Genomic DNA, 22,953 nt, shown 5'->3' on the forward strand with positions numbered 1-22,953 from the left:
TCTTTTGCAATCTATGTTGTTGTTTCCCAAGATCGATCCTAAGAAATGAGAGGTCGTCCAAGTCTGAAGGTGTCTGAAGGTGATTCTGGTGAAGCTAGCTTTGGAATTTTTTTCTTTTTTTATGGACATCTCTGAATCAAAGAATATGTCCCACAGAATTATTTGCCAGGCTGTCCACCTAATCCAGAGAAGGAAAAACGGAACAGTGCACCACTTCATAGTAAACATGTAACTCTAGTAGTAAACTCTGGATCCCGTTAGTAAACTCTGCAACTAGTAACCCGCCGATCACGAATTTCGATGTAATTTACGATGTCAATGATTTACGACGGTCGATATAATAGCGAGTTACTAACTTTTTTTATATCAATTAACTTGTCGAAACTAAATATCCGCGATGTAAACAGTAAGACTTTATTTGTTTCGAAGGAACTTGCTTTCAAGAAAGTGGTTTCATTTTCCTATATTTCGCCGTATTATGCAAATAACGTGCAAGGCTTTTTGTGATGTTCGCCGGTAAAGGACTATATGAGTCTATGGCATTTTTTATGTTACTTTCTGGTGGAGGCTACATCTGAATTCCCTTGGAAGAGAAATCCCACGATGTCAAATCCGACCTAAGCTGGAAAAAAAATGCCCCTCGTACAGCATCACATGTTCACCTTCAACGGATCAATTCTCTGCCCTAATATTATACTCCAAATGAAGATAATGGCGGGGGATTGGAATGAATTAACAAATAATGGGTCAACTCATCTCTGCATGCATTAATCTCCACCTTCGTCGGGCAATTATTAGTCGTAAGTTTGTCATCTCTCCTCGTGCTTCCCACGATCTGTCCAAGATATATCAAACTAGTGGCACTGACAAGATCAGTACTATATAAAGGAAGAGCTTGCTCGGGAGACTTCATAGCATGCAAGACACTAACAGCAAGGCTCTCATCATATTAGGGTTTTGCTCTTCATTTTCTTTGAGAGAGTGACTGGGAAAAAGAGAAGGAAAGGATGATGATGGCGACGACAAGTGGTCGATACACCTTGATTTTGGGGTGTGTTCTAGGGTTTCTTGCGTTATTAGGAGATTGTCATGGAGGAGGATATGGTCTGAGGCCGAACTTCTACAAGGAAAGCTGTCCTATGGCGGAGGAGATTGTGAAGAACGTGACGTGGAGCATTGTCGCGGCGAACCCCACGGTGCCTCCGAGGATGTTGAGGATGCATTTCCATGATTGCTTTGTTAGGGTAAGCTTAACTGTTAATTACTCTTAATTCGTGTGATGGCATAGAATGAATTGAGGAAGGTAAATGAATAATGGCAATTTCATCGTTCCCATGCAATTTCCAGGGATGTGAAGGCTCGGTCTTGCTGAACTCGACTAAGAATTCTACGGCGGAGAAGGATGCAACCCCGAACCTAACATTGGCGAGCTTTGATGTTATCGACACTATCAAAGCGGCGGTCGAGGAGAAGTGCCCGGGCATCGTATCCTGCGCAGACATTTTGGCTCTGGCTGCAAGGGACGCGGTTTCATTCCAAGTAAGTGCAAAAACATGTGAAGAAACGAGCAAAGACTGATTCTTCTTCTCTAATTAGCATGAGACATGTGCGAGGTCGAATCTGGAAGGATATGTAGGAATTGACAATGCTAGGCATATATGAACACGTGGTATATATAATGAACAATACATGAACATATATGCATATCGATACAAGGATCGATCTTACTATTCAGTCTGGGATCTGGATCATCTCCGGTGATTAACTCATAAGTGAACCATCTCCCAGTCACATGTATGAGATCCTGACACAAGGCAAGCAAGAGATCCAATGGCCAAAACTTGCTTTCCCCCTCTTCTCTCTCTCTCTCTCTCTCTCTCTCTCTCTCTCTCTCTCTCTCTCTCTCTCTCTCTCTCTTTTATCTGATTTTACACCGAGCAACCTCTGACCACTGCCATCCACCATGGCGTCGGCACCACCAGTGGTGGCACTCCGTTGCCTCCACGACCTTCCACCTCAGCCGGCACCACCCCTCCCCCTCCCACTCCCCCTCCTCAACTACAACATCTCTCTCTATCTCTCAGAGTGTGGAACGAGAGGCTGCTAGCCATAAGCAATCGCGAATCAGAGGTCGCTTGAGGCAAGCAACTTCCTCTACATAGGAGCTTGCAACCTCAAATGTACCGCGAAGTGAGGAAAGGCCGAGATAGAGATCAGCGAGAGAGATGGATGGCAACGCAATGACAGCCGTGTCAAGTAGCAAGCAATAAAAATGGTGAGGCAGAGAGCATGGCGCGGAGCTGAGGCAGAGAGAGAGAGATGGACATTTTGGGGACTTATGGTTTTGTGTTTGATTTTCCAAAGAAGTGGGGCATTTCGTTAATCTATAGTAAATAGACACGGTCGAGTTATGGATTAAATTGAGAGGATCCTAATCGTAGTACCTGACATACATACATGCGCCCGTACCATAACGTCGCGCATGTCCGGTGAGCATAAATCCATCGCATTATAACGAATGCATCTCAACATCGAAAAGTTACATTTTTCTTAGTCATGTAAATTCCATATCACATATACGTCACACTAATCTCATTAGACTTCGCCTCGTAATAAAGTAGATGAAATTAGCTCGCTTTTCTTTTCATTATCTTCTTTGATTTTTTTGCAGTTCAAAGAGCCAAAGTGGGACGTGCTCACCGGAAGAAGAGACGGCACGGTGTCTCTAGCCTCCGAGGTCTCGACCAACATCCCATCCCCTTTCCTCAACTTCACCGCACTCGAACAGAATTTCGACAAGAAAGGCCTAGACGTGCGCGACCTCGTTGTTTTATCGGGTAACATAATCTCCTTACTAGCACTCATGAAAGATATTGCTCTCAAAAAAATTCCAGTTCGAACGTGAAAGTCGGGCTTCACACACGGATCACAATAGCTGTAAGCAAGTAGCCGCATCAAATCGACAACCAGGTCGGAGAAGCACGACACGATAACAAGAAAAGAGAGAACCTCACATCGGAGCTGATGAACCGACTCTACTGCTACGTTAGCAAGCCGATAACTTATCCCGAGAACTTAAATTGTCCCGAAAACAGGCTAACCACGTGCATATCAATCGTACATGCGCGCTCACTTATTTGTTTGTTCCGGATGAAAAATAATACTCTCTGTGTGGTGTTTCAAGGTGCACATGCAATCGGAGTAGGGCACTGCAACGCCTTCAGCGTAAGGCTCTACAACTTCTCTGGAAAAGGCGACCAAGACCCGTCCTTGAACGCCACCTACGCTACCCTCTTGAAGAGCCAGTGCAAAAACCTAACCGACAACACCACCTTCGTGCCGATGGAGCCACTCACCCCTCTCACTTTCAACAATAACTACTACGTCATCCTCCAACAGCACAGAGGCCTCTTCGAATCCGACGCGGCGCTGCTCACGAACGCCACCTCGGCCAAGATCACACGGGAGATGCTCAACTCTGATGAGTTCTTTGAAGATTTCAGGGAGTCGATCAAGAAGATGGGGGCGATTGGCGTCCTCACCGGGAAATCCGGGGAGATCAGGAAGGTCTGCAGTAAGGTCAACTAAGTCCTCATGCTCAAGGAAGCAGTCTTCAAGAATCAATAAGGGTTGAGCGTGTCGTGAAGCGATCCCTCAGTTGTTGCTAATTTTGCAGTTGTTGTTGTTTAAGGTTGTGGTGATTAACAAATAAAGGGAATGCACTCTGATTCCTATGTCGTTGATGATGTTGCGAACGTTGGAGAAGTTGCAACTGGGTTTCATCTTTGTTGTGAGGGCTTCAATAATTTGCGGCAGTTTCGTTTGTTCGATTCGCCAAACTTGACTCATATGCAAAATTTGTGAAACAATTGAACATAATCCACCTTCTTTCTGTCTCGCTTGCTTAGCAGAAAGATGAAAAAACGAACTGCTAAGCGTTAAAGGAAGATTAAACAGAATAGGCCACATCAACAGCTCTCAACTATGCGTATTTCCCAGCAAGGAAAGCTATTATAGCGTTAGAAAAAGTTTCTATATGGTCCCTATGCACTATTCCAAGCTATAAAAACTATGAGACAATCAAACCTATTGAACAAAAATATGAACATCAAACACCAGAAGACAGTCAGGGGAAAAATGGGTAAATCGAAGTTATGATGCCAGGCAAGCCTCCCAAAACAACCTACTCTTCTCTATCTCACTCAGATGCACTTCGCTTGACAAAATTCCGCTAGGCTTCATGTTAATCTCCTCGTCGTCGTCGAAACTATTGATTTCCTCCGAGACACACGGCTCCTCGGCTTCCGGCCACCGTTGCTGCTCCACACGTTCATTTTTCCCTGTTTCGCGTGGTCGCATCCCCCGCCATCGATCAATCTCGTCCACGGTGCCGCCGCAATCTAAATCCTGAACATCATGGTTATCAAAGGACTCGTGAGACGGCCATTCGCTGCTACAAGATTCCGCATCCTTGTCGTAATCGCCGCCGCCGCCGCAGTCGTCGTATGCCGTGCTACTAGCGAGGCCAGGATCGCGCATTATGGCCGGATCAGAGTCGGCCTCCGAATCACCGGTGGCTTCGATGAGCAAGAAAGGTGAGGCGTCGATGACCATGTTCTTTCTCTCCATTTTGCTGTGCTGTTTCTCTTTCCCAAATCCCGACCCTATCTCTATCTCTCTCCTTTGAAAGTGGTCTCGTTGACAAGTTTTACTTGGGAAAGTCTCGCCTTTGTCGCATGGAAGTTCCCATTTATAGTGTCAACCAGGAATTTTGCGTGTGTATAAAACGTGGGGCGTCTTTTATTCCTTGTTTCAACACTTTGCATTACGTGGTGGGCGGCCTACAATGCAAAAGTATAGACTACCAACTCTAGACTTCCATTCTTTTCAGGAAAAGTCACCCATTTTAGAAAAGATTTTCATAATTAGGACCATTTATATCACTTATAGAAGTACGTCGATCAAAAAACAATTCTCAGTAACAAATAATATATGCCTAAATACGTTCCTTGACGACGAAAAGATCAAATCCTATAAAACATTTACAAATTGTTAAATTTTCGCGGGATAAAAGGAGTCTTGTAACATGAATTTCTAACTCGATTTATCTACACAAATTGACATAAATTGGGCAAGACAGACTCGATCCACAAAATGACGGGCACGGACTTCGAATGAGAGCATTGTAATTCGAATACATAATCCATCCCGAACACAGAATTCGTCCCGTCTAAATCAAACCCCCGGCAATCACCAGTTCAAGGTTTAAGAAACAATTTCATTCGTAATTCTCCACGTGATGTATCAAAGGTAGAATTGGATTTTGGAGGAAAGAGACGGATCATAGCAGGTCGATCCCCACCAACCTTCTAGATGAAATCCGGCTGCTAGTGATCAATGCGTATGTGGAAAGCATTTCAACGCACGAAGCCACAAGGCAAAGTCTTCGAGAAGAGAAGAGGGCAAAATAATTATCGATGAGACGTGACCCCAGCCTTCTCCATCCAAAGAGATTAGGATGTTTTTCTTTTTTGCCCTTTTTTGGCCCGCCACTCTTTTCTCCTTTTCCCAACATCTGTCATGCAAAGTCCTAAAAGTTTTCCATATCGACCCTCCATTCCGAGAAAATATTGACCGATCAGCAATCCCAAAACACCCCATTTCCGGAACTTTCCACCCCTCTCGCCCTTCAAATTTTTCCATCGCATCCTTCGTTTTCTTGTCTAATCTTGGAGCCACTCCGATTGACCTGTTGACTCTGATTTCCCCTTTTCTATCTTCTCTAAAACTTTCCCTTTTTTCTCTGATCGATTTCTCGCCCGCAGCAGCAGATAAGGAGCACTATTGTAGATGATGAGGACGTGCAGTGTGGATTTGACATGTGGATAGGATGCTGGCGTTGCCATCCAATCCTACGATAGATTGAACTAAAGTCGACGGTGTGAATAAAGAAGAGAATGGTCCTCTCATACACTAAAGCAAAACATCTAGGCTTATGTGAGATAAAAGACTAGCCATAGCTACAAATGTGAGATTCGATTCTTTACCTTTATATATATGGTCTTGTTGTTTCTCCCTCTCTTTCTTTTCGAATTTCTTTCATACAGGCCTGATTTTGGAGGGCGGTCTTCTAAACCTGTATCGCGAGTAACCAATTTATATTTAGGTTGCTGCATCGGTCTATGTAAAATACATGTGGAAAAAGTAATCCATCTATTCAACTTCCCACCATCAGAACGTTACGGAACTAACTGTTAACACAAAGATATTTCGAGGAAGAAAACCACATTCCTCACTTTCCTGTATATCTTCTTCAGTAGTTTATAATGACCTAGAGGCGTATATATATATAAAGAAAAGAAAGAATCTTAAAAAATATATCCTCTAAACTAGCTAACTATAATCCTTGATTCTAGCTAATTACAATCATAAATATATTTTACAGCTCATACTCACACTAACGTCATCTAATATTCCCATAAAGATGGACGGAGACTATTCGAATAGAAGGCGCAGAGGTTAGTTTCACCCAATTGAAAGTATCGGGTACCTGCCTTTTTTTTTTTTGGTACGTAAAAAAAAAATTAGGAAGATAAAAATGTCTATGCTTGGTTGAAGTAAAGCTGTGGGAGCCATCAAGATTCAAAGAACGTTTCCAAGATCTACAGGTGTAATAAACGTGCACGGAAATTAGGGTAGGCCCCCAACCAATCTCTGGATTTGCTTGGATGATTTGGCTTTTTTTGGCCTTAATGATTGCCGAAACGTGCGACGGTCGACCGAGTCTGTGTCCGAAAGATGCCGGATTTTCCCATTCCTGGGCAAATCCTGTCCGTTCGTTCGAGATCGCATTTCTCTTTTTCATCCTTCTAGAAGAGAAGCCCCACCGTCTCCCACGTGTTGTCCCGATTTCGTTCATTATTTATTTAATCGTTGCTTTGCCCATGGGGTTAGTAACTACTACTTCACAAGCAGCCCTCTACCAATAATTGTTCCGTGACACCCCCTCGAATCCCCATGTGGTACTGAACAGCCTACACCCCTAATCTGAAGGCTCGGCCGACACGAAACAGATCGAGTTGTTATAGATGGTATCAAAACAAAATCCTTATGATGGACGTGTAGTTCATAAAACGTACTAAAATCAGTACCTGATCGGACGAGAGCAGGAAATGATCGCCACGTCGAGAGGGCTTGGGGGCTTGGATAAGGTGCCGCTCCCGGCGAGCTTTCGCCACAGCAGAGGGAGCAAAAATGGACATGATGACCTATCGAATAGGAGGAATATCGTTGACTATACAGAGCCGAACACCGACAAGGTAGTCGATAGTTGAAGCGGAACGATCCGTAATATCCCAAAGAGTCCCGCCGCACGATCCATAAATATAGCTCACGGACCCAACAAGGTGAAAAGGTAAAGCTCTAAATGGGTAACTCGAACAAGTAAAATATTTTTACCCAATGACATAATAAATAGAGCAGAATTGCACACGCGGTGCATGGCCTATGCTAGTCCAAACGTTCATTACACATACATAGTCCTTGTCGTCCAAAACGGAGAAATGATCCTCTTAGCCTACCTCCTCTTAGTACCAATACATTGATTTAAGTTTTCTAATTTGTGGACGAAAATTGATAACTTGTGCTTGAGGACTGCTAGCAAAACCAAAGGCGACAGACATCTGTCGAAGCAATATGACATCTCGTTTCGACAAAAAAATGATGGACCCCTTCGAGCTGTGACGCTCACGTTGACTTTCTCACACTATCACGTCCCACGTGAAATCTCAGACAGGAAAGGCACAACGTGCAACGGTGCTTCAACTCCCAAAACCAGAAAGAGATCTCTTGTAAATTAAGTGAGGTTGGACACGCCATGAGAACAATCTTGTCGACCCTCTCCTTCTAAATCTTCTTCTTCGGGTGGGGACCGGGGAGTTGATCCAAGTTTCCTTTCTATCGCACTCCGTTCCAATTTGTGCTTAGCCATGGCTGCGATGCAATGGTGAACCCAAAAATTTAACCAAACGCAAAGAAAAGAAAAGAAAGGGCCTTTGCAGCAAGGAAATACCCAAAAAGAAAACAATGCACATCCAGGAGCATGTATCTCAATCTATTCATGAAAAGATCAGTACCCAAAGCATAACAAAACGGATAGCCCATTGCACAGCAAAATCAAAACAAAATATTCTAGCAAAAAGACTGGAAAAAGAACGGTACGAGACTGGAGTTAAACTTCACCTTCAAGTCCTAGACCTCGATTATCTCGGAGGGCTCATGACTTCAGGTTCATTTGCATATGATCTTCCAGGATTTAACGATATCCAACAGGCAGATCTTGTAGCTTGGGTTTCCCATACATACTGTTTTTAGACCACTCAAGAAGTGGAATTTGAGAGCATACCTAACTAGAAATGGAAAACTAACAATCATATATAAACAAATGATTCAACGGTCGGCGGTTGCCACTTCAATAGACATGGAGAGCCATTTCACATCCATAACTAGAAATGCCGATATCAAACATCTGCAGCTAACATGTGAAGAATCGATTCCATCCAAATTTTCAGAAATTCTCCGCTAAATGCCCGCTAATAAGAGGTCAAATTCCCCTGTAAAAAGTAATAAGAAATCTAAGCTAACATCAGCCTTTGTTCATCTAGAATTCTAAAGCGGTAAACAGTGTCCTCTCAACGATATGAAGTTGAAACTTACAAAAACACAAACTGAATAAGGCTGACAAGGTTCCCATAATTGTAACTCCGCAAGGAACTTAGCAGACTAACAAAAGATGCAAATTCCACTCACAATCTACTTTATCACCTCAGGAAAACTAGTGTACATGATTATTCTCATCAAATCCTCTCTTTCTCGAAACCTAGTTTTACCGGATGAACCAGAATCAGTAAATGAATTAATCAAAACCTAAGATCAGATTTCCATTCCCTTGAGCATCGCAGCAACAGTCCTGCAGGTTGATATACAATTAAAATAAGCACACAGGGAAGATCGATCATTCTACTAAAAGACAACCAACGTACCTGAATAAGAAACCATATAAAGCTTGTCCTGGGTATGGCATAAGCACTTCCAACAGCTGAAATCAGTGCACTTGCACTAAGAAAAAGGTTAGTATGTCAATGCAAAACAAGCATTTTAAACAATCAGATTCCACAAAAAACATCCTCCATCACTGAGTAAAAGTTAATAACAAAGGGCCAGAAGAAACCCAAAGAAACAGGTTCCTGGTGAAGTTCTAATCTTAACTGGAAGTGGTGCTTAGTCACATAAAATGCTGATAAGCAATTGCCAACGTAGTCGAGTACAAAATGACCACTTCACTGAGAAGAGCATACCTGAAAAACTAGTAGGTCAGCAATACCTGTCTTCCTTCAAAGTTGAAGACGGCAAGCACACTGTGTAACTCGATACCATACTAAATATTGCCCAAACGAGAGTAAGTTCGCAGGACAGTGAGAATGGATTTTCAAGCACCGCAAATGCCAGGAGATAACTTGTTGTCCAATAAACTCCAGACGCAACATTACTGCTTAAAGCATATTAGCGACAAAGAACATAGCAAAAGTTGCAAGGGACCAAAAAGGAAAGGCCATCGGAGAGTTGGAAAGAAAGTCAATGGTAACAGATGTTTCATTGAACTATACAACTAAAAGTCAAGGGATAAATCAACAAATCAATCATTAATGTCTAAATGAGCTTCCATGATACAAGGTTACAAATCATGTTGGCACAGGACATGCACCATGAATTACAAGTTTGTAGTCTAATCCCGCCAGACAATTACAAGTAGGACGGAGAACCGTATGGGATGAAGATTATTCCAATCCATCCCACAGATCTGTACTGCAGAGAACCCCGTGTTATCTAGGTTGGAGCGTGTGCACATAAAGGAGATATATTCAGCTTCCTTGAATGACTCACCTTATGTCAATAAGGTTTACTTTGTCTATTGTCTCTTTTGAGCTGAACTTTCAATTTCTTACCACCTAATTGACGTCCATTCATTGTACTAATGGCAGATTGGGCAGCTTCAGGCGAGTCATAACTAACGAAACCTGAAAATAAAATAGCAAGATCAAATTTGCAAACCCGTGACAAAGAATCCATCTCAGAGATATTCTGAGTAGTCTTACCAAAACATTTGCTAACACCGGTTGCTTTATCAACATATACTTTAGCACTCAAAACCCTACCAAATGCCTTAAAAGCATTGGCAAGCTCGTGATCACCAAATTCTTGTGGTATGTGATAAATGAATAAATTAGCACCAGGTGGTCCTACATAACGAAAGAGGTGAAGAAGAATTAAATTGCCTGCACAATACCATTAAAAATAGCAAGCAAAAGCAGAAAGGTAACAAATTTGGGTGAGAACCTTCAGCTTGACCCCCACTACTAGGACTGGCAACTGAAGATGATGCAGAGTCACCATCCAGAGACACAGGACCAGCGGCACTTGGAGAACCACTTAAAGGTCGGTGACTCATCATTCCTCCAGGATATGCAAGAGGATACTGAACACCGTGCACTGCATGATATGGAGAACTCATATAACTTGCAGGAGGCAATGCATAATTTCTAGCAGGTACTTCAGGTGAAACTGCACGCAAAGTGTTTCCCCGGTTTGCAGGAGGAATCATGTTATGGAATTGATTCTGCAACGGTGGCAATTGGTATTGCATGAGCCCATAAGTTCCAGGAGCCTATGAGAATGAGATCACGATCACAATCATCACCCACTAGATCATAAAGTAGATGGAAAAAGTAGGCAGAAAAAACATGTGTTGCTAATAGTCTGTTCCTAATTTGTTATCTGAGTGGAGACAAAACTAAAGGAGCATAAGATATTAATCCAAATATGAGTTGGACTCATGGCACATATGACTGTGGCAGGGGGTGCATAGATGTCTGGTCACAGGCATGATAATGACCCAGATAAAATCTCCACAAATTACTGGCTTTCAACGAGGCAACGGAAAACAAAGTTTCAATGAAAAGGTTTAGAAATTACAAGGAGAAAAAAATGCTTAAACTACTCATGATGGTGTCTAAGCACGGTGAACAAACTTTCAGTAGGAACAGAGAAGTGACCACATGAAAGGTGCTAATACAGTGGAAAACCCAAGCCTGCACACAGCATAGTTAGCAAAATATGCATTGGGAGGAAAATAGGTTCCAAAACCAACCTGATAGCCATATCCATTATATGGAGGCATGTAACCCATAGGTAGGGCCCCAAACAACGATGGATGTTGCGAATCAGTATTTTGTATATTAGCAGCATTCTGAAATTGAGCTTTCTGAGCTCTTCGAGCTTGCCTTTCCTTTTCAGTATCTGCCCATTTGACAACAAGAGGAACACTTGAACCCTAGAAAAGCAAGAAAGAGATGTCAACAGCTCGTTAATTATCTCCCCATTCTAGCAAAGATCATCCATGGATAAGAAGGAAGACGGATATAGTTGGGCATACAAGTCTTCAATTTGCAGAGTGCAACCTCAAGTAACAGTACTCTATAGCAAAGACCTACTAAAGTTAGAGATAACAGAAAAAAGAAGATAAAGCTGACAAATCTTCAGCTTCTAGGCTAGGAAGAAAGTAATGTTTAACAGAAGGTGGTTCTCTTTGGCTGGTACACATATCAGTCTGATTTTATTTCCTATCAATTCCTTTACATCCTGATGTTTTTGGCCAGAGTCCTACCCAGGTATACTATTTTTACAATGGATTGGATTTAAATTATTTCTCATCCAAAAAACAAGAGATACGCTGAACACATTGCTTGCGCCAGAAATCAGCCTTTGCCCAAATAAGCAAAAAGAACCCCAAAGAAAATGTATGACATATCATATAGCATTCCCATCAGAGTGAGATTAGTCCAGCTAGCATCACATAAACTGATTCCAAAAAGTGAATCTCATGCTTACAATCATGAAAACCTGGCTATAAACATTCTCTTGCCAGTTCAGCATTGCCATTGCAGCAAATGTCATTAGTCATTTATATTCTGCCCTCACTCATCAGCAAAATATATTGGAGTTCCAAAAGAAACGAAACAAATGATGTTGTAGTTATTTCGTTTTTCCACTTTAGCTCTGTTAGTTCGCATAGAGATTGTAACAGCGCTGCATCCAGCTGTATTTTATCAGCTATGCATCGACCTGATCGAGGTCGAAAATGCCCGTCAAATCACAGAAGACAAGGCAAAAATCAGAATCCTATTACTCCAGGAACAAAGTGGAGGAGTTGCCACAGGTGAAGGAAGGGGGCTATTGGAAGGAGTTGCCACGGGTGAAAAACGCGCCCAAGATCTGAGAAGAACATGGCTACTGTGGTCGAAACATAAGTGATATGAAAAATGATTTCATTTGTAGAGTGACGCGACAATCCAAATCTCTTGGGCTAGTCAATGACTCAAAGCATCACTTTCGTCAATCTAGATTGAGTCTGGTGACTCTATTCCATTACTTCCAGCAACATTGAGCAGCAGACCACATGACACCAATATGACAAGACATGTTATAAGTAGATAGAAATCCAGATTTCTACCAAAAGTTGAAAGGAAAGACAAACCTCCATTTTATGCTTTCCATTCAGGGCATCTAGGGCTGCAAGTGCTTGTTCCTTCGTCTCATATTTTATAAAAGCGCAACCTGCATGGCCAACGTAAAAAGCAGGCCAGTGAGTTTTCCACAACAAACATAGATTAGCACCATTGGTAACAACTTCCTAAAGACTGGGAGAGAAATAGACACCAATTACGCCCGATTACAGTCCAATATAACATAAAAGAAAGAAGTACCTTTACTGGTTTTTTGAGAACCTCTTAATATATGCAAGTCCTTTATAGTTCCATATTTTGAAAATACAGCAGCTACTTCATCTTCGGAGACATTCTTCGGAAGCATGCCAACAAAGAGTTTGTGTTCTGGTTCAGAATTGCAGTCAAAAACTGATCATTCAAAGCATTTTATTATGAATATGATGCAACAACTTCAAGCAGGCTGTGATTATACATTGTGAGACGAACTATAACTGTCCATTAACTCTGGAAGCAATTCAACAAATTGCCTAAGCATAAAAAAAGAACAGGACCGAAGAATCGCATATGCATTTACCTAGCCGTTCTAACTCTCCATCTGCATACTTCACTTGCAGTGGACTAGATGCCTGCATTCCAAGATAACTTTTCCGGTCAGAGTTAAGATAACATCCCTAGGAACTAATACATAACAAGCTACAATGCCATTGCATAAGGATATCAAATCAGAAGTCCAAGGATAAAAGGCATCCTATGTTACTTAAGACTCAAACGTGTGTCCTCTATGGGTATTGTTCCAATATCCAACTCGTCTCCAAATGTATTTGTCACAGGATTTGGCATTTGAACACAAAACTTGACCCCAATGATAGCATATAATAAATAAATATCTCCGCTCTCAGAGTGCAATACATGCACAAAGCTTTTTAATAATCTAAAACAATACGGTGCCTTATTAAACATGGTTCACGCAAGTTTTGAAGTAAATGTTTATTCACTTCCCCCATCCCCTCCCCCCTTCCTTTTTTCAACTTGTCAATTTCAAAATTTTGGAATGGTTTGATTTTAAAAGGGCAAACAAACAAATTGATAAAGCAATAAGCTACAAAAACCAAGGAAAATCAACACATCATTAATCTGATCGAAATTTCCAGTCTCCGGTCACCGGAGGAATACATTCAACACTAGACTAGAGTTACGAGACTCGATTGCACAGATTAAGAATTAAAGGATTTGATTGCATAATTCACGTAAGTCATTGGACTAAAAATGAAATTATCCCATTTTTAGACATAAAATGTGGCGAAATGAATATTAGATTTTTAACTTGGTGTTAAGTAAACTCGCTTGCCCCCCTCTTCCGAATTCCTGCATCCGCCACTGACTATACTTCACTCTTTTTTTTCTATTATTTCTGCAGCATATAATATGGATAAATAATGCATCGTAGTTTTGCAAGAAGATATGACTGTGATAAAAAAGAACTAATTTGATGATTTAAAGTTTCTAATTCTGCATGCATCAGATGATAAGATAAGAGAATTATAAAAGAAATCAAAAGATCAATCATTCTAAAGAAAATACTATGTTCCAACAACTCAAACCCATAAGAACCTTACCAATCAGAACGTGGAGTAGCAAGAACAAGATTCCAAGATTAAATCTGACTAAGGAAAAGGGGAACGAGAAATGAAGAAATTACAAGCAGACGGGGAATCTAGCAAACAACTCATATAAAAATGAATGACTCCCCTAGAATTTGAAAACACGACGCCGTTGGTAGTATACACCAAAAGTGATGTCCAAGTGCCAAACAAATCTTAACGTTAAATCCCAAGCAATCAGTGAGGCAAGGCACTAATTGATATGAATATACTCAGAAACAAAATCGTATTCAAATTTGTTTTGTCCTGATTGTCAAGTCGTTGAAGGTTTTTTCTCCGAATTTGTCATGGCAGCATTTTCTTTACACGACAATACAAACTGCACATACTTACTAGTCACTACTTACCAGTCAAATGGGTAAAAAAAAAAAACTAATTAAATACCATTCATGTAAGAACTAATTAATCGGCTAACGCTAGGAATTAATTCGACCGAAATTCATTTCTTCCATTGAAGAGAAGACTTCCCATGTATCAACTTCCCTCCCCTCACGCAGCATGCACTTACCGCTGCTGTGACCCATCTTTAAATTCATAAATCTGGGGAAACTGGTGCAATGTGGTGATGGCATCACTACCCCATGTGCGAACCCAAAGTCAGCACACAGTAAAGAGTCACACATAATCAATAGCTCTTCCCAGAACGGAAAGCAGCTTGTTGCAGAAAGTTTCCACAAGACAATTAGCCCACATGCCCACAGGAAAAAGCATGCAGAAAACTAATGAACTGAACCACACGCTTAGAAAAGATGATCTGGGAGACCATCACATTCCTAACTAGGTCGGGGATCGCCATTTCCGCACTCGGACCCGCCGCCGACAAGAATCGACCCGCAATGCGGAACACAATCACTCCGATAATCAGACGGATCAAGGCAAGGCAAGGCAAAGACCAGAAACACTAACCCCCGGCAACGTCCGCTTGTTGTGGCACGCGCCGATCGCCTTGTCGGCCTCCTGCCTCGACGGGCATATCACGAAGCAACAACCTTCACCGCCAGAGAAGAAAAAAGAAAAAGAAAGAAGGAAGAAGAAGGAAAAACGCACGAATTAGGGCTCGGAAACACCGCCGGACGCGCCGAGACTTTCCAAATCTGGACGGTGCGCCGAACGATGCGGCGCGAATCGCGCCGCTCCAGAGATCCAAAGGAAGAGAAGAAGAAGGAGAGAAAAGAATGGGGAGGGGGAATGCGGGAAGAGGGACCAACCGCGGGAGGCCCGCGTGGCCTTGTCCTTGATGACGTTGACCTCGTCCACGAGGGCGACCTCCTGGAACAGGGCGAGGAGGTCGGCCTCGGTCATGCTCTTCGGGACCTGGCCGACGAACAGCTTCACGCTCTCCTCCCCCTCCGTCTCCTCCTCCTCCTCCGGCGCCGCCGCCGCCGCCTCCGACGACGACGGCTCCTCCTTCTCCTCCGCCTCCGCCTCCTCCTCCGCCTCCTCCGCCTCCTCCTCCGCCTCCTCCTCCTCCGCCTCCACCTTCTCCTTCCTCTCCTCCTCCGCCATTGACGGGGCCCTGCGCGGCGAGCGAAATGCTTCTCTCTCTCGCTCTCTCTCTAGAACCCGCCAGAACGAGGCGTCCCCCCCCCTCTCTCTCTCTCTCTCTCTCTCTAGAGGAATGCAGGTTTCTCTCTCTATAGAAGCGCTTCGCTTTGCTGGCTGCGAATTTTCTCTCCCCTTTTTTTTTTTTTTTGGGTGGTGGTGTTGTTGTTGGGGGGATGTGGGAAGGGAGTGCGCTGCGTCTTCTTCTTCTTCTTCTTCTTCTTCTCCCGAGCAGTCGTCGCTTCGGTTTTTGGTTGGATCTTCTTCATCTTCCAAGTAGGGGGAGAAAGTAGTTTTTTTTTTCATTTTTTTTTTATTATTATTGTTATTTGAGTGATGGCAGCGTGTGCCCCTGGTCGTCGCTTTATTCGCGGTTTTGCCACTCGCCCGTTACAGCTGTCAGGGGCGCTGACGTGGAGCGCCCCGGTGGGGGGGAGGGAACAGCGGGTGCTTTGATTTTCTTTTTAACTTATATAGATGAAAAGCTTGTTTTTTTCTTCTTCTTTTTTTTCTCATTCCATAATTTTGGCTAAAAAGGGTGAACAGCGTGCGGACCCCGCCCACCTGAAGAGTCGCGGAACCATGTACTTTACAAATCTCGCGAACCGATCGAGCTCGGGTGTCTTCACCGGGCCCCGATCGAGAGCAGGGTCAGCACACGGTCAGTGGGATTCGAACGGGATGGCATCGACCGAGCACGCCGACCGCTTCGTTTTCGTTTCTATGACCCTGAATTTTAAGCACATGCATCTTGCTAGTTTCCCCATTTTTTTTCTCTTCACGTCCGAAGCGGAAGTCGTACTTCATGGGGTGCGTTTGTCCTGTCTCGGAATTTCTCTATTTTCAATGCCAACTTGTGGCAAAATAATCGTACTTTTGCATATGCCGACTTCAGTTCGCTCGCGTGGTTTTGATTAGATTAGGGATAATAACAAAAACAGTTCCTGAACTTTGACTTAATGTGTAATTTGATTCCTGAATTTTTAATTTGTTCAATATGGTCCCTGAACTTTAGCCTAATGTTCAATGTGATCCCTGAACTTTTAATTAGTTCAATGTGATCACTGAACTTTTAGTACATATTCAATTTAATCCATGAACTATATGAAAATATACAATGTAATCCACGAACTTGAATTAATGGAAGGATTACATTGAACATTTTTATAAAGTTCAAGGACTATATTGAATATATAACAAAAATTCAGGGACCACATTGAACAAATTGAAAGTTCAGAAATCACATTGAATATTAAATTAAAGTTCATGAATTACATTAAATAAATTAAAAATTCAAAAATTAAATTATATATTAAATCAAAATTTAAAAATTATTTATGTCATTTTCCCGTTAGATTACGCGGTCGCAAGTGGGGAGATGGAAGTTTTAATATTTTTACGTACCAGAGTTCGAGCTGCACGCTACGTCTCCTGGTGCGGAAGGTGAAATTACGGATGTGCCCCTGGATCGTGCCGTCCTTGGCACGGGGGCGAGAGGGAGAATGGGGGGCAATCTGGGGCCGATGGAATATTTTTTTTAATAAAAAAAATAAAAAAAATAGGAGAAATAGTTGGTGGGGCCAGCTGGTTGAGTTCATTAGGTTGGATTTGAATTATCCAATCGGAAACGGATAACGTGACTCCTTTCTCCGCGGGAAGAGAGCTCATCACATCGGCCCATCCCCATCGTAACTTTTGTGGTCTCGCCATTTGATTGGTCCATTTTAAGGCCTTTAGGCGGAGGGGCCCCGCAGCGGTCCCGCGCTCCCCGTCCGAGGAAATTTGCTCCAATCATGCCTTCCACCGGTGAATTGCGGATTTTGGACATGGACACGGGTGAGCGGTTCTATGGTCGGTCCAGAAAATTTACCATGCTAGAAACTTCCTTATATACGCTAGAACCCGGAACCTGCTCTGTTAATATGTCCCAGGGTTCACTCGGGAACCGGCCAATTTCTTCTTCATTTTTTATCTAGAAAAATGACGCGAATGGTCCCTAAACATTAGCCCGGTATATAATGTGGTCCCTGAACTTTCGATTTGTTCAATGCGGTCCTCGAATTTTGGCCCAATGTGTAATGTGGTCCTTAACTTTTATTTTGTTCAATATGATACATGTACTTTTGGTACCTGTTCGAACTTATGAAAATGTTCAGTATTGTCCTTTAATTAATTTATGTTCAGAGACAATATTATACATTTTCATATAGATTAATGATTAGTTTGAACGTGTACCAAAAGTTTAGATATCGCATTTTTAATTCAGGGACCATATTGCACATTGGCCAAGATTCAGGGACCACATTGAATAAATTAAAAGTTCAGTGACCACATTACACACTGGGCCGAGGCCCAAGTATCATTTGTGTCATTATCCATTTTTGTCTTTCTTTTTTTTTTGTTTCATTTTTAGTTACGTAAAATGAAAATGAATGCAATAACAAAAATCATCATTTGTTAATAGCAGCAATTCATAAAAGATGAACACAGAAAATAAAATAAACAGTAAAAAGTTCAAAACACGTAACATAAACCTCAATTATAAAACCTCAGTTCTCGATCATCCATGAAAAGTTTCTCCAAATTCTGACCACCTGAAATAAAAAGAACCACAAACTTAGTGAATTATTTAATAATAGTTTTAAATAAACTATAATAATTATTTGAAAACCTCACCATATATATTCATTCCACTTCAACTCGCAAACTCTATTTACCAATCATTAAGATAAACCGTATCCAAAAACAAGAAAAAGAGATTAAATAAATCATTCACTCATTAAATATACAAAGCAATTACAATATAAAAAGATATATACATCACTTATGATATATAATCTCCAGTTCATCGGTTCTCGATCCAGCTCAATTCTTACTCGAGAATCGGAAACCAAACCGTACAATATGGGTTCTACTTTTTTGGGGACCGGTAACCATGGCAACCTAGAATTGGACCGGTTCCTATTGTCGGTTCAGTCCGATTCCCGATTCTATCCAAGACTCATGCTCACCTCTAAACATCGCCCACCTACAAACTCGGTGAAAATTAATGGGTGGTATTCATATTTATAGAACCACCAATCAGGAGACATTTCCTCATGTGCGGACGAAAAAACGACCCTAGCTGTTATCAAGAAAATAACATTTGGAGCATAAACGGTACAACAATGCGACAGCAGACCAAGAGATGGTTGGCGAGGGGCCCCGACTTTTTCATGTAACATAAGCTATGATTTATCCAATTTCGTACGAAATTTCTCCATTGCTCGTCCGAATGAGCAGGGTATCGCGAAATTTTTATCTCTCTGAGCTCCCTAAAAGTAGGTTTCCGCGTCTGCCGCCGATAACACGACACCGCAGAAAAAGCCCTTCGCCGGAAGTGAGTTTCACTTTGGAAAGTTGAAGCAGATCTGGAGAGGGGACGTTTGGCTTGGTCAATTTTCAGGATACAATTGTGCTGTGTTTTATTCACCTTCCTTGCAATGACAATTTGGCTTGGAGAGGAGAGACATGGTGCGTACCCTGTCGCTTTGGACAAGCTCTGTTCCTTCCAAGTCATGTGCCAAAACCATGGCGGTCTACTTCAAGAAAGCGACTTGTCTCCCAATTTCTTTTCCTTGCTTTGCTCTGTCTTTGTTAGGGTTTCTATTGTTGCTCTTCCCTCCTTTCTTCTCATCTTGCCCTTCCGGGGATTGCACCGCAATTACACATGTCGCGGCTCGGGAAGCGCTCTCTGATTCGTACGCGAAGGTTTAAACCATCAGACGGGACGGGACGGGGGACATTTACGTAGCAGCCGAGATATAAGTTTTTGGAGCGAAGTGATCGTTTGATGTCGTACCGCGCACGCAGAGCAGGAAATTAGTGGATAGGAATTCGAACTCAGAATAAAATGTCGATGAGGAATGAAGAAATCTCTTTCGATACTTTTGTGACGGTTGCATGGTTGACGTGGAGAAGCAGGCCAAAGTGCATAAATAAGGATGAGCAAAGCCCATCTTTGGAGGTTCCTTTTGGTTTAAGCTCAAAATATTGCTGATACCAAGTCATTTCCCATTAGATTAATAACCATCTCTATCTTGTGCATTAGACAAATTTCTGCAATTTTAGACATCTTTACCTATAAATTTGTGGCCATATATTATATAGTATCTGAAATTTGCGCTCGCTTGTGTACCTCTTCCTTGTGTCTATGCACTAGACGATACATACGTTATAAGTCAGTAGGAGTAATCAATTTCAAGATATGTTCCACACCAAGAAGTTGGAACTACCGTGTGAGAGTCGGTTTCCGCTTTTGAATCGGTTCCCTAAGAAATCAGCTTGGGACCGAGTCATCCGACACCAAGGTTGACCTCGGAACTGGGTCTAATTTTAAAAGCATAACTGTTATTTTATGAAGCATACAACGTGAGCAATTTGCGACATAACGATGAAGGCATTGATGGATTTCCTAGACTTTCTGGGTTCGAAACTTATCTCAAATATATCTTCATTTTCTTTAAACAAAGTTGAAAAAGAGAAGCTAAAATCCAGTTCAAAACTGTCTCGACTAGAACCGACGGTTCATGGTACAAAAAATGCGAACCGAAACCGGTTAGGGTTGGTTCTCCAATTCTTACCCAGTTCTTGCCTGGTCTCCGCGTGAACCGAGCTTAAAACCGGTCGAGTAAGGCCAGTTCGATTTTGTTCCCAAATTATACCGGTCCACATGCTCGCCCGTAGCTACGAGAGCAATAACTTGGCCAGTCAAAATATCTATAAAAAAAAAAACACTTGAACTTATGCTTATAATACAAAAATATCTCGACTTTTCAGATGATCTGAAAAAAAAGAAGACGCACCGATGTCGGCTCGAGGAACAAAAACACCCATCCTTAAATTTTCCATCCAAGCAGCTAAAAAAAAAAAGGTACATGGTGTAACATGCTCACTTCTCTTTTAGCTATTGGAAATGTATCATGCCGGACCCGCCGGCGCCGTGAGCCACGTCATCATGTGCCACGGCAGCTCGCGTGGGCGGGAAATTTGAAGGCGCATCCGTCGAATAACAGCCGGCGAGATTTTTCTTTAGTTCGTTAAAAAAAAAACAAACATATCTCTGTCTCCCAACAAAATTTCAATAGGTTTTTTCCAAAAAAATTAGCTTAATTCCCTTAAAAAAACGCAAAACTTTAGGTCCAATCTCAATTCTACCCCGAATTTTTTCGTCTCATAAAATATCCTCAACTTTCGCTCTAGTCCTAAATCTTCCCACACCTCAAAAAATCGCTACTAGTTTACTCAAAATTATCAATATTAGAATTAGTTAAAAAGATCATTATCAAAATCTGAGTTTTCATCAACCTTGTAAAAAACAATAGCAACATCCCGATGTTGATAATATTGAAGAAATCGGTGGCAATTTTTGGACGCATGGGCAGATTTAAGATTCAAATGAAAGTTATGGATCAATTCAAAATTGGGATTAGATAGAAAAGTCGAGAAGTTTTTTTCAGAGAATTAGGGCGCATTTGGCAACTGGCCAAATAGTAACTATTTCTTTTTTTTGTTTCCAGAATCAGTTTTGGAACAGAAATTTATTTGGTAAATTTTTTGTTCTCGGGCACAAATTTGCAAAAATTTATTCTCAGAATCAGTTTTGGAACAGAATCAAAAAATAAAAAAAGTTGCTTCTTGATTCTGGGAACAAGAATCAGAAATGGAAAAGAAGATTTTTTTTTTTCTTTTTCTTCTTCTTTTTCGCCGAGCCGGAGCATCGGCATCGCGCCGTGGCCATAGGCGAGGTCGTGGTTGGCGTGGGCGGCCGTCGCGCCCCGCTTGTAACAAGGGTGGCTCGTGAGTGACGGCGAGGGTCGCCCTCATTGGATCAGCGAGCATGTCGTAAGGTCCGGTGAGTGATCGGTTCCGGTCCGAGTCCGATTCCCAATTTTACTAATTTTTATGGTTTGGTTCGCAATTAATTTAGTAGTGGTTTAATCATATTATAATATATAATTTATATAATAAGTTAACTAATTTAGTTACATTTTTTTAATTTTTAAAAAAAAAAAAAAAATAAAAGTCGGTTCGAGGGCCGTCCCTCGTTAGAATCGAGCCGCGAGCCGCCGCTTTAGGAATCGGGAGCGATCGATAGTCAAGCAGCCGAACCTCACCTCGATTCGGTCCCGTTTAGGGCGAAGTTGCCACGATGCCATCGCCGACCTTCCATACGGGTGGTAGGTTGTTGGCGTCGGCGACCTGGCCATCCATGGCCAAGGAAGAGAAAGAAGAAGAAAAATAAAAAGAAAAAAATATTAAAAAATTAGAAATATTATTAAAATATTAGTAATAAAAAGAAAATTTGTACATTTACCAAACGCATTTCTGTTTTTTTTTTCTATTTAAAAAATAGAAATTTTGGGTAATTACCAAACACTTTCAAATGCTTAGAAATTATTCCCGAGCACGGAATCAAAAAGAATCATTTATGACTAGAAATTATTTTCGGAAACAGAATGGATGTCAAAGCACCCGTAATCCGTAAGATTTGGCCAGCTCATAAAGCGTATCGATCGAACGTCAGCACATTGATCACCAATTAGAAAATCCTCTAAAAAAAGAGTAAAGAAAAGAACAATCATTTTCGCTCAGCCGAAAAGGTAAAAGAAGAAGATGCCGTTGTCGATGGAGTTTCTTCATCTTATCCACGGCCACGTGGGGGGGAGGGCAAGATGGTAAATGCGCCGGGGGCATAGGGTGGCAGGACCGTAGTTAAGCCCGACCCCGGAGGGGCAAAAGCCAAGCGCGCCAGGCTGTCCCGCCAACGCCAGCGCTCCCCAGAAGCCGCCACGTGGCGACCCTCGCCAGCTTGCCCCCGCACATGTGGACCCTCCTCCCCTCCCTCGTCTCTCCGTGCAAGCGTGTGCGAAATGCGGGGGCACTGGCCAGGGCAGTTTAGGTCAAGAAAGATACCGAAATATTGTCAAATTTTTTTTTTTACGCATGGACCGTCCCTTGTGAATTGCACGATCGATGCTTCTTGAAAATAGAATATTTTCCCGTTAAACACGTCCGACGAGCGCCCGAGGCCGAGGACGCTTGCTCATGAACCCCCCGCGGCTGTAAAGAGTTTATGGGTTCGTGTTTCGGGTTTGTCACGGTGATTCCAATCGGATTGACTGGGTGCCCGTTTCACCCAAGCCTAG

General features: G+C 42.2%; 2 protein-coding genes across 4 annotated transcripts; one reads left to right on the forward strand and one right to left on the reverse strand.

Annotated features, from left to right (window-relative positions):
* Positions 1-812: 812 nt before the first annotated feature.
* On the forward strand, positions 813-3,839 carry LOC115682441 (peroxidase 3-like). Its single transcript, XM_030606672.2, has 4 exons — positions 813-1,244; positions 1,348-1,539; positions 2,672-2,837; positions 3,185-3,839. The coding sequence occupies exons 1-4, from the start codon at positions 1,008-1,010 to the stop codon at positions 3,586-3,588; spliced, it is 999 nt and encodes a 332-aa protein (XP_030462532.2). The 5' UTR covers positions 813-1,007; the 3' UTR covers positions 3,589-3,839.
* Positions 3,840-9,682: 5,843 nt separating this feature from the next.
* LOC115681794 (RNA-binding protein BRN1) lies at positions 9,683-15,745 on the reverse strand. Of its 3 annotated transcripts, none has more exons than XM_056315768.1 (9): positions 15,433-15,745; positions 15,131-15,213; positions 13,138-13,189; positions 12,822-12,947; positions 12,593-12,672; positions 11,207-11,389; positions 10,396-10,723; positions 10,155-10,298; positions 9,683-10,076 (listed from the first exon to the last, which is right to left on the reverse strand). In XM_056315768.1, exons 1-9 carry the CDS (start codon positions 15,728-15,730, stop codon positions 9,949-9,951), a joined length of 1,422 nt encoding a protein of 473 aa, XP_056171743.1. In that variant the 5' UTR covers positions 15,731-15,745; the 3' UTR covers positions 9,683-9,948. The 3 variants fall into 3 exon arrangements, with proteins under 3 accessions (XP_056171743.1, XP_056171748.1, XP_030461732.2); XM_056315773.1 differs by having other exon boundaries at positions 10,396-10,675; positions 12,822-12,971; XM_030605872.2 differs by having other exon boundaries at positions 12,822-12,971.
* Between the last annotated feature and the right edge of the window lie 7,208 nt (positions 15,746-22,953).

This window comes from Syzygium oleosum, unplaced genomic scaffold, assembly GCF_021117445.2.
Source record: "Syzygium oleosum isolate NSW1041296 unplaced genomic scaffold, Sole_v2.1 Sole_v2.01, whole genome shotgun sequence".
NCBI classification, from domain to species: Eukaryota; Viridiplantae; Streptophyta; class Magnoliopsida; order Myrtales; family Myrtaceae; genus Syzygium; species Syzygium oleosum.

Excerpts from the sequence above, each read along its gene's own strand:
- LOC115682441 (XM_030606672.2), top strand. The coding sequence starts at position 1,008 with ATGATGATGGCGACGACAAGTGGTCGATACACCTTGATTTTGGGGTGT. Across the intron at positions 1,245-1,347 it reads TCCATGATTGCTTTGTTAGG|GGATGTGAAGGCTCGGTCTT; the intron begins GTAAGCTTAACT and ends TGCAATTTCCAG. Across the intron at positions 2,838-3,184 it reads CGACCTCGTTGTTTTATCGG|GTGCACATGCAATCGGAGTA; the intron begins GTAACATAATCT and ends TGGTGTTTCAAG.
- LOC115681794 (XM_030605872.2), bottom strand. The coding sequence starts at position 15,730 with ATGGCGGAGGAGGAGAGGAAGGAGAAGGTGGAGGCGGAGGAGGAGGAG. Across the intron at positions 12,972-13,137 it reads TGGAGAGTTAGAACGGCTAG|TTTTTGACTGCAATTCTGAA; the intron begins GTAAATGCATAT and ends TTGAATGATCAG. Across the intron at positions 10,724-11,206 it reads ATAATGGATATGGCTATCAG|GCTCCTGGAACTTATGGGCT; the intron begins GTTGGTTTTGGA and ends TCATTCTCATAG.